Raw genomic sequence first — 12,182 nt, 5'->3', positions numbered from 1 at the left:
TGCCTGACGTGACATAAAGCTGTCTGGAAAATCATATTACCAAAGGAACTAAATGTAAAATACATCCAGCACCAGGACATCCAGTAACAGGATAGATCTGGCAATGGGACAACTGGCACCGGGAAGATCCCGCACATGGGTCTTCTGTGCATGTGTGGCTGACAGAATCAAATTTAGAGTTAATGCTGTTGGCCTCAGAAACACTTAAAACAGAATGTTATGCACGAGGTTGATAGAGTGATATAATCTGATATGAACAAAATTAATCGTGTATTGTGATCTTATGTATACTGTCATCAAGTACAACTTTAATTTACCCACAATCTTCATGGAACATGCAAATCACACTGAACGAGAATTTTCCACAATAATACAGGTCTGAAACATTTCTTCTGGAATCTGCAGCTGAGCTTTATCAGCTATGGGGTTAACTATTACTGATGTCAAAAAGTCATCCTAATTATTATTATTTTTTTAAATGAAAGCCAGAAAAAAGAAAAACAAGAAGCAGGAGATGAACACACACACACACACACACACACACACACACACACACACACACACACACACACACACACACACACACACACACACACACACACACACACACACACACACACACACACACTATTGCCAAAAGAAGGACAAAAGTATGCAGATGTAAACCAAGGAGGGAATGGAAAAAGGCAAGAACCCCAGCACATAACTGCTCAAAGCACAGATTTTTCAGTTTGATTTTGTTCAAATCTCACAGTTGTCACTTGAATGCAAACTCGCATGGCAGTAACACATTTGATCTTGCATTAATATGCAGTATTTTGGCAGACTTTCAAAACATCTTCCATATGTTTCTCTCTTTCTATTCAGAATTTAACCAGACAAGGTTTCAATTTCTGAAGGCAAATTTATTAATAGCAGATCAAATAGAAAATGTGGATTATTCTTAGATTAGGTATTTGAGTTCCATTCTGCATTTCATTAGGTATGTTAAAAAGTTGTAAAACACGTTTCCCTCATTTTAAATTCATCTTTGTTTTCTAAACTATCTCTGCAGTGGAAAACTTTAACACCGTGGTGGGCTAAGTGACAAAAGTTCCAAGCCAATTATTTCTGAAACTATTAACTTTTTTTTAAATTATGTTCTCAATCTTTTTTCTCTTTTTAGAAAAGATCTATGTTCTTTTTGAATCTTTCATCTTCCTCTTCTGTTCAACATGATCATGTGGTTGGAACCATTTATTGTTTTGATTACCAGCTCCGTTACTTCATTATTTATTCATTGCATCAGTCAGGGACTCCGATAGAGTGGGAGCCATCTGCTTCTACCTTTCCATGGTAAACTTTCTTGTTTACATTAATTATTTAGTGGATTTTTCTTATTTGTTATCTTTTAGTTCAGTGATTTTTCTGTTCTATCCAAGATTGCTTAGCAGTAATTTAAATGAAAAACATTTGTTTATCAGCAATGGAATCATGGAAGACCTTTTTTTTAAATTGTGAAACCAATGGTAAAAAACAGTTTTCTGAGAACATTAACCTAACATGCATCATTTGTTCTTGTCCTCAAACATTTTCACTAGAACTTTTCATTGATAAATAGTTTCTACCTGTACATATTCTGTCATTCCTATCCTGACTTCCTTGAATTTGATATCCAATTTTTTTTCAAGAATTCCCTCCTAGTTTAATAAATTATTCTCTTTTATTTTGTTCTTGTCCTACTCAGATAGAACTAAAATTACATTTTCAGTATAAAGATTCAAAGTCCAATTGACAAAATAGCATTCATAGCAAATTATGAAGTGATATTCTTACTCATTCCTGAAATCTGAATTCATGAAATCTGAATTCATTACCTCTTGGATCTCTCTTGAAGCAGTTTTGGAATAACCATTGCTTTCATTTATCAGTGATCTAATGTGACAGTTCACCCTCACTGCTGTATTGTGGATGCTTTGCCATCTATTTATTTCCAGATTATAGAAAATCTTGGACAGTTCTGTTGTGATTGTCCATGCTTGTCTTAGCAGTGTCTGCAAGCTGTCAGGTAAATCTTGCTGAGATGTTATGATCAGTTCACTGTGTCCATCACCTTCCACACTGATGGGTTTTGATTGAAGTACGTACATGCATTCACATTCTGCCATTAACCGTAAGTCCTCCATCCAACGTTGCACAGAATCTATTTCTATCAGATGCATGCTAGAGGAAGGATACCATAAATTAGAATTAACGGTGTCAGTATTGCTCTTTCAACTTCCCATCACCACAAGACCAGATTGTGCACAGTCAAATGCTTTACATGACCCTGCAGTGGTGAGTCTTTATTTGTACGATTGTCCAAAACCTTCCATAACAACATTCAAGCCACAAGGTAATATTAAATGTAATTGTCAAATTATACCTAGTAGAGTGAGTAAGGTTCTGCAAACCATCTAAAAGATTACCTCTGACATTCATACAGCTGTGTGAATAGCACCAATAAAGAAAGTGAAAAAGGCAACACGATTGGCTTAGTGGTTAGCACAATGCCTTTACAGCACCAGTGATCGGGACTGGTCCTGGATTCAAATCCCACGCTGTCTGTAAGAAGTTTGCATGTGCTCCCCATGTCTCAGTGGGTTTTCTCCAGGGGCTCCAATTTTCTCCCACTGTTCACAGACACGTACCAGGGGTAGGTTAATTTGGGGTAAATTCAGCAGTTCAGGATCGTGGACCAAAATCGCTTGCTACCGTTCTGCATGTCTAAATAAATAAATAGATACAGAATGTAGAATGTAGAACTGCAATGAAAAGAAAGATGAATTAGCACCAAGCAAAGGAAGGCACCATTGTTGTAGGGATCATTTAGGAGCCCAATGGCTGCATGGCAGAAACTATGTCACTTCAAATCCTAATAATATTTAGGTTATCGCCATCCACTTCAAGAAAAATTACAGATGTTAAGCAGATCAACTACATCAAAAACATTAGCCCCTTTCACACTGGCGAGTAAATGACCCGTGTTGCAGTACAGGATGAGCTGTTTACACTGGACCATGAATTCCCTAGTTCACGTGGATATCATGCATCTTAGTGGAGCCCAACCTCCAGTGGTGACGTCCCAAGTGACATATTACATACTCACAGGGCAGTGAAATTGTAGCGGCAATAAAGAACATACATGCACAATGTATAAAAGACCGTGGGAAATTCTACTGCAGTGGCTTCAGACTGTTCAAACTTTGGACAAACCAACAGACCAGCTTGTCATTATTCCTTAAACAATGAAGTATAACACTATTTACATTGAGTATTATAAGTAAACGAGATGATTTAAAGCACAGGTACGCGCTTACAGCTCCACCGACCACTCTGTGACAGCTCTGCTGGCCATGCCCTGACAGCCCCACCAGCCATGCCCTGACAGCTGCGCCAGCTGCCCTGTTAAATATAACTGCACTGATATTAAAACTACCAGACTGATGAACACACCAGGCACTAACGTCACTAATGATACCTGGCTGATCTGGTTGGCCATTCCCACTGCAGCCCAGTCAATTCAACTGGGCTCTGATACAACCCCCTATCAAATATCAGAGTCCAATTGATTTTTAGCAACCCTCCCCCCATCCCAGTTGGGAGTGTTCACACTGCCAGGTCTCCCACTAAATACCTATTAAATTGTCTGGTTCAATCCACGTTATTTAGCATTGTAAAAGGCGCTCATTCCACTTTTGCAGGCATCCATCCAGATATTGTTTTTTAATTTAGACATACAGCATGGTAACAGGCCCTTCTGTCCAATGAACCTGTGCTGACAAACAGGCCAATTAACCTACAAACCCCATACTCTTTGATGTCAAAGCAATCTCTTTAACCCAGCCACACATTCATTATCAGTTTTAAAAGTTAATTTCTTCTCTGTCAGTGTATAATTGGCACAGGGAACACAACTGATGGTGATGTGTGATTTATTGAATTTCTGTCATATTCCTCCGGGAAGGGGCATGGATACCTTCGTCATAAAGCCAATTGTCCTTTTCAGCTGGTTTTCCAATGACACTGCTGACGTCTGACCAGTATCTGTTGAATTTGAAATACATCAATCATGAATGGAAATTTGCCACAATACCACTTACTGTTGGATTATACTGCGCTGCCAATTATGTGTGGATAGCTCAATATTGCTCATCAATGTTACTGAAAAGTATAAAATTTGGAGACTAACATCAAAAGTCACCAAATTCATGTTCATTCAGAATTACAACTACACATTTACAAAGAGGTCCTAGCTAGCACTGGGAGCATGAAATTATTAAGTCCCTCCTTGTTATCTCCTCAGGATTGCAACTCTCCCTACAAGACCACTCCATTATATTCCACTCCTATATTCTACCTTAGCTAATATTCCCATCAATTGTTCTGAGACCAGAGAACCCACCTAAAACCAGAGCCCATTCTTAAGGACCTTATCAAACAAGTCCTGACAAAACCTCTCTCCACGCTAGCTCCAACATTTGGCCCCCAAATCAAACACAAATGAAATCCTGATCCAGGTTTACTCAGATTTCTCTTTGCTGCAAGCCATCTTTCCAATGACTCAATCGGAACACACATTTCTGGACACGTATGCCGTTTGCCTTTGTGCATTGTACTATTGTAAAATATGGAGAGCCCATCCTAACAGATATCTTGGGCTTCAGGCACAACTAAATTTTGTCATAGCAGGAATAGAACCAGCAGGGGCATTGGAGTATTGTCAGTGGATTCCCCCCTGAAATCTTATTCCAAGCCCACCCTCCCATTTCATTCCAACCACCCTCCCATCTTATTCCAAGCCGCCCCCTCTCCCCAATCATGTACAGCTGCTCTCCCATCATAGCTGAATTACTAGGTTCAATAGCTTTCTCGTAGATCAAAGGTGATTAACAATCTCTTCCACCCATCTCCATGCCCACAAAGGCGAGATTATCAAGATTGTTAATTAGTTCCAAAATCTTCATGATTAATGAAGCTCAGTGTCTTAATGGTAGGTGAATATATCTGATGTCTTTTGCAAAGAGCTTTCCTGTAGCAATGTGCTACATACAAAATAAAACATTATCGAAAGAAAAATGTGTGCAATCATGAGAGGAAAAACAAAAGGTATAAATTAGAAATGGACTTCTTCAATAAATTCAGGATATGTTGTTAGATTAGGTTAAAGATGTTTTTTTCCTTCATGATTTACCCTAGTTCTAATTGTTCCTCATAGTTTAACAAAATAGTATGAGGGCTTTGTTCAAGTCCTTGAAGGAAATATTTTTCAACTACAATGATGAAGGAATGTCAAACTCAAATATATCTATCTATCTATCTATCTATATATCTATATAGATATATATAGATATATATATCTATATATCTATATAGATATATATATAGATATATTTGCATTTTAAAATTGTGATGAATATGACATTCTTATCTTTTTACAAAGGTAGTTTATTCAGTGATTACAATAAACCATTTTAATGCAATATTACAGTATTTGAGTTAAAGAGTATTGACACAATCAAATTATAACTTGGTCATCTACATCAAGAGCACACTCAAGCCCTGTGGTGCCCATTGGTCCCAAAAATCCCTCATCATACCTGTGGTCAATGCATGCTCTTTCTCCAAGGACACACAGGTGCAAGCATAACCCTGGAAGATTGGCAGGCAGTCAGTCAGTGCAAAACCCTCCCCCACCTGGACCCATGAGCAACCAACTTGGCCAGTCCCAGGAGCAAACTGACCATGTTATTCCCAACCCCCACCCCAGCCCCACCACCTTCCTTACCAGGTAATCAAAGACCAGGAGCATGGGACTGAAATGTAGCCACATTATTGAAGAGCTTTCACTTCAGACATTCAAATAGAGGCTGCAAACTCATACATTGTAGATTTTGTACATGGTGCACCGTCTCCTATCAGCAGCAGAAATGTCCAAAAACCGACTTGCATATTACACCTGTGGCTGCAGCAACTCTGAGTGAGGCCTCGGGAGGCTGGCACAGGCTTATATCCCGGAGGGTGATTGACACCTGACCGGGTGGGGCTTGATCCATTCAAGCCGACTGATTGACAGCCAGCCAGGTGTTGTTCTGTCCCCTTACACTCCTGCAGGTACAGAGGTTGACCCCTGCAGTAGGCCGGTGGTGTACCACCACATTCATCCCCTTCTTTAAAATTGTCCTGGGGGGGGCAGTAACAAGGAATCGCACCCACTATGTACATACAATATTTACAGGTTGAGACGATCCGGCAGCCGCCGGGGTCTCTGTGACCGTCGTAGGACTGGCTCCTGGTCACTGGTCAGAGGGGAAGTGGGGGGAGTGTGTGGTGCCACGCGGAGGGGTGGCTGGGGGGGGGGCCAAGGTCGACGTATGCGGGTCGTTTTGGATGGGTGGGGGGGCGGGTTCATCTCCTAAGGCTGAAGCGGGCCCCTGGTGGTCAAGGGGGCCCTGTGTGCCCCATAGCTGCCTGGGGACAGGGATGTATGCCCGGTCAGCGTCATCTTGGGTTGGAGGGTGGTGTGGTGTGGTGGATGCTCCTGCTGGTGCCAGGTCCCTGGTTGAGACAGTGTCCTCCCTGCCACTGCCGAACCTAATGTAAGCGTAGTTATGGTTTGCATGAAGGAGGAAAACCTGCTCCACCAGGGCTTCAGCCTTGTGTGTCCATACATGCTTACACAGAAGCACCAGTCCTGAGGACGTGAGCCATGCTGGGAGTGACATTACAGTCACTGACCTCCTGGGAAATGAGAACAGACATTTGTGAGGGGTCTCATTGGTAGCCGTACACAGCAGTGATGAAATGGCATGGAGCGCCTCGGGCAGGGCGTCCTGCCGGTTCTCAATGGCCCACCCTTTTGACCTGAGATCCAGGAGGATGGCTTTCCAGACCACCCCATTTTTGCTTTCCACTTGCCCGTTGCCTCTCGGGTTATAGCTTGTCATGCGACTGGTTGAGATGCCCCTCGCCGCCAGGTACTGGCGCAGCTTTTCGCTCATGAAACTAGACGCCCAGTCTGTGTGGGTGAAGGCAGGGTAGCCAAACATGGTGAAAATCTGCCCCAAGGTCCTGATGACAGTGACCATGGAGGTATCCGGACAAGGGATGGCGAAAGGGAAGCGTGAGTACTCTTCCACTACTGTGAGGAAGTAGACGTTTCAGTTCGTGGAAGGCAAGGGCCCTTTGAAGTCCATGCCGAGATGCTCAAAAGGCTGAATAGCCTTTACAACATGGGCCTGGGGATGGCGGAAGAAGTGGGGTTTACACTCCGCACAGACCCGACAGGCCTTGGTCATGTCCCTGACATCCCTGATGGTGTACAGCAGATTTCGGGACTTAACGAAATGGTGCAACCGGGTGACACCAGGAATGCAGTGGGACTCATGCAATGCCTGCAACCAGTCATCATGCATAGACATGCAGGTGCGAGAGAGTGCATCAGGAGAGTCGTTAAACTTCCCAGGGCGGTACTGGATGTTGTAGCTGTAGGTTGCCAGCTCGACGCTCCAGCGCAGGATCTTGTTGTTCTTGATCTTGCTCTTGTGGGTAGTGTTAAACATGAACGCCATGGCCCGATGGTCTGTGAGGAGCATGAATCTCCTGCAGGCCAGGCAGTGGCACCAGTGGAGGACCAGTTCCACAATCACCTGGGCCTCCTTTTCGATGGCAGAGTGTCCTAGCTCAGAGCCATTGAGGGTCCTGGAGAAGAAGGCAATGGGGCACCCATCTTGGTTGAGGGTAGCAGAGAGGGCCACCTCGGAGGATTCATTCTCCAGCTGGAAGGGGGAGTCCTCATCCACAGCCTGCAGCGTGGTGTCCGCAATGTCTTGCCTGATGAAGGTGAAGGCTGCCTGCGCCTCAGGTGGGAGGGGAAAAGTTGTATCTTGGGCCAGTGGGCAGACCTTGTCCGAGAAGTGAGGGACCCACTGCAAGTAATAGGAGAATAGGCTCAGGCACCTGCAGAGGGCCTTTAGCATGGGGGGGGAGGGGTAACTCCATTAATGGGAGTATCTTTTCCGGATCTGGGCCAATGATTCCATGGACCACGATGTACCCCAGGATGGCGAGGCGGGTGGTTCTGAGCACACTTGTTGTAAGTGAGGTTCAGCTTCGCGGCCGTCTGGAAGAATTTTTCCAGGTTAGCATCGTGGTCTTGCTGGTCATGGCCTCAGATAGTGACGTTATCCAGATATGGGAACATTGCCTTCAGCTTGTGCCAGTCTACCATGCGATCCATCTCCCACTGGAAGATGGAGACCCCGTTAGTGATCCTAAAAGGAACCCGGCGGAACTGGTACAGGCAAAGGTGGTGTAGGCCTTGTCCTCCGGGTGGATAGGGATTTGGTGATACGCCGACTTCAGATCAATCGTAGAGAAAACCCGGTAGCGGGCTATCTCATTGACCATGTCGGTGATCCTCGGCAGGGGATAGGCATCCAGCTGGGTGTACCGATTAATCATCTTAATCCATGACCATCCTTGGCTTACTTCCCCTTTGACCACTGGGACTTGGGCTCTCCAAGGGCTGTTACTGGGCTCTATAACGCCTTCCGCCAGGAGTCGCCTCGCCTCCGCCTTAATGAAATTCCTGTCTGTGGCGCAATAGCGCCTACTTATGGTGGCGATCAGCTTGCAGCCTAGCGCAATATATGGGAAGAGCGCCGGTGGGGTGATGCGCAGTGTGGAGAAGCCGCAGGTTGGCTGGGGCTGGTAGGTTGGCATGCTGTTCAATGTGAGTGGAGGTTGGGCCCCCCCCCGATGGCAAGGGTGACCCTCTGCAGGTGACACTGGGAATCCAGGCCCAGGAGGAGTGGTGCACAGAGTTTTGGCACGACCAGGTGCCTGAATCCTGTGTAAGTCTCCCTTCCCACCGTTATATCAACTAAGCAGCGCCCAAGGGTACCAACAGTCTTATCCTTGGCGGCGTGGTGTATCGAGCAGATGGTGGGGTGGAACTTTAACCTTAGGGAGTGGGCCACACTTGGGTGAATGAAGCTCTCGGTGCTGCCAGTGTCGAACAGGCACTTTGTTACCTACCCGTTGACTCACACATCCATCAATGAGTGCCCAAGGTCATGGGGTATGTCCCTGGTCAACGTGGTGGCAGCCAGGACCGTCTCGGAGTCAGCAGCGTGCAATAGCCGATGTCCTCTGGAGGTGTGTGGAGTGTCAGTAGGGCAGACTGGTCATTGCCTGTGTTGATCACGTCATTCTCAGTGTCGCCAGGGGGCCTCTGTTTTGGTTGCTGCCTGGCGCAAGATGGTAGCAGCACATGGTGGGGGGGGGGGCCGCTGCATGGCTGGCCTCCGTCCCCAGCCATCTCCACTGTGCCGGGGGAAGTGACGTCATCACAGCCGGCGGCAGTGATGTCATTACATCAGCCAAAAGTTACATCAGGCCATGAGCCGGTAGTGACATAGCTGTAGTTCTTAAGCTGCACCGGTGAGGGCGAGGGCTGGTGCAGCTGCTCGGGGCACATGCTGTGACGGTTGCTGGCGGGGCCAAATGTTGCGTGGTCAAAGTCGGGGAAGGCCGAAGTCGTCGCGGGGACAATGGCGCCATCCGGCACGCACACATGGGCTGTCTGCAGGGGAGGTGGGGCGATCATAGAGGGCCGCTGAGCTGCCAGCAGGTTTAGAGAGGCAGACTTTTGCAAAGTGGCCTTTCTTGCCACATCGGGTACAATACTGGTTCCTAGCTGGGCAGTTTTGGTGCGATCATCGATCTGACCCTCAGCAGGACCCACAGTACTTACAGGGGCGCCGGGCGCCTGCTGCATTGATGTTCTCCTCCCCAGCTCGGTCTGAGGCTGCAGCTCCAGTGTGAGAAGGCCATGAGGGAGCCTGGGGGAACCTGGAATCGAAGGCTTCGACATGCAGGGCTGCTGCTTCTAGGGTTTGGACCACTTCCACTGTTCTGGTTAGGGCATAGACGTTGTCTTCCAGCAGCTTCTGCTGGATGGCCCTCTAGCGTAGCCCTCGGATGAAGGCATCCCGGATTAGCCTCTCGACCTCCTCTGCACCTACCCCAGGTTCAGCCAGACACGGTCTGGCCAACTCTCGCAAGTGTCCCAGGTAAGACTCAGCCATCTCCCTGGGTTGCTGGGCTTGGGTGTTGAGGAGGTACAATTTTGTGGATTAAATTGTGATGCACTGTTAGCCAGAATCAGACACACACAAAGATAAAGACTGTACAACAGGCTTTAATCCACAAAGACTTCCACAGAGCCAGGCTGGCTGTGGCTGCAGCAAATCTGAGTGAGGCCTCGGGATGCCAGTGCAGGCTTATATATAGGAGGGTGATAGACACCCGACCGGGTGGGGCTTGATCCATTCAAGCCAACTGATTGACAGCTGGCCAGGTGTTGTCCTGTCCCCTTACACTCCTGCAGGTACAGAGGTTGCCCCCTGCAGTAGGCCAGTGGTCTACCACCACACAGGATGTCAAGCATTTAGCCATTTAAGTGGGACAAACTTGTTCCTGACACCCTTGTGACAGTACTCAATTTCATGAACCATCAAACAAAACCCTGTCATTTGTGGTTGGTTTGGCATAACCATCAAATCTGGGCATTCAAAATATAAAGCAAGAGCATTTGCCATTGCTGAGCTCGTAACAAGTGTCTGTTCAGACCTGACCCAATAGTTCAGGTTTTGCTGATGTGCATTCCATGAGCGTTTACTCATCCATCTGCTCAAAAAGTTTCAGCCTTGAAAATTGCTCAAAGTCAAAGTTGATCCTGGAAGGGCAATCCTTGTGTACCTTTCTACCAGCTAGCTGGTAACCTTGTCAAACAATAAGCCCAACGGTGAAGTTACTTAACAATAATTAGATTTTACAGTTGAGGAAGTGCAGGTAAACAGCAAACAGAAATAAATTAGGGTCAAAATAAGAACCAAAAGAGGAAAATTGTATTAAACGGAGATGAAAAAATTGCAAAGATAAATGTTTAAAGGAAGTGTTTATAAATAACATATTGCCTCATGAAAAAACTTCTACCGTTTAAATTGTTCCTTTTGGAGTTGGTTGTGTGGCATTCAAGGAATATCAATTACTTTAAATATATGTAAATTACAGCCCGAACATTCTATGATGAGTTAAATGTCAAAATATGCACAAAAGCAGAACTCAAAGAGAGTGGCAGAAATTTCTGTTTTGAGGAGTTGACTATAAATGGTTCATCTCTCCTTCAAATTCAGATTTATCAGATTTCAGATTTATTATCAATGTACATCACATACAACCCTGAGATTAATTTTCCTGTGGGCCAGGCAGAATTACCACTTATTGGCAGTGCAAAAAAAAACTGACTCAACGTACACATGTAAACAAATAAATAAATGTAACAAATTAACTGTGCAATACAGAGAGAAAAACAATGAATAAAGTGCAAGAATAAGAATTATTAAAAAAAGTCCCTGATTGAGTTTGTCATTGAGGAGTCTAATGGTGGAGGGGCAGCAGCTATTCCTGAAACTAGTGGTGTGTGTCTTGAGGCACCTCTAGCTCTTTCCTGATGGTAGCAGTGAGAACAGAGAGTATTCTGAGTCTTGATGATTGCTGCTTCTCTCTAAATGCAGCATGGGGAGGGTTTTGCCTGTGATGTCCTGGGCTGTGTCTACTACCTTTTGTAGGGCTTTACACTCAGGGTGTATTGGTGCCCCCATACCCAGACCATGATGCAGCTGGTCACCACACATTCCACTACACATCTGTAGAAATTTTTCAGGGTTTCCAAAGTCATACCAAACCTCCGCAAACTCCAGAGGAAGTAGAAGCGCTGACGTGTTTTCTTCACAATTCCAGATGTGTGTAGAGTCCAGAAAAACTCTTCCAAGATGGTGACTTCCAAGAACTTAAATTTGCTTATTGGACAATGTATACATTAACAACAACCAATACTAAAAAAAATGCATTGTTATTTTATTCAAAACTTTAAAAGGCCAAATGAATTTGCTCATTTTATTTCTGAGGACAAGGATAATGGTAAAATTTTCATTGTTTACTCTGCCTGTAAAGATAATTAACCTTTGTTTTTCTTCTCATGGGAGATTTACAATGCAGATTAAATCAAAATTAACTTTACAGTGCATAGTAAATATTTTTCATGCTGACATGCCCTGGAGGAGTAGATCCTTCCACAACAACCAGTAAAAAGCAAA

General features: G+C 45.0%; 1 protein-coding gene across 1 annotated transcript in view; it reads right to left on the bottom strand.

Moving 5' to 3' along the window:
• Window positions 1-2,201, bottom strand: part of LOC138751409 (protein inscuteable homolog) — a 200,428-nt gene extending 198,227 nt beyond the window's left edge. Inside the window, exon 1 of the mRNA XM_069913655.1 lies at window positions 1,857-2,201. Coding sequence (XP_069769756.1) covers window positions 1,857-2,201 — 345 coding nt within the window. The remainder of the gene's footprint in view (window positions 1-1,856) is intronic.
• Window positions 2,202-12,182: the final 9,981 nt, after the last annotated feature.

Source organism: Narcine bancroftii, chromosome 1 (genome assembly GCF_036971445.1).
Source record: "Narcine bancroftii isolate sNarBan1 chromosome 1, sNarBan1.hap1, whole genome shotgun sequence".
Taxonomy (NCBI): Eukaryota; Metazoa; Chordata; class Chondrichthyes; order Torpediniformes; family Narcinidae; genus Narcine; species Narcine bancroftii.
Note: the sequence above shows the minus strand (reverse complement) of the source record. Positions and strands in the feature narration are given on the sequence as shown.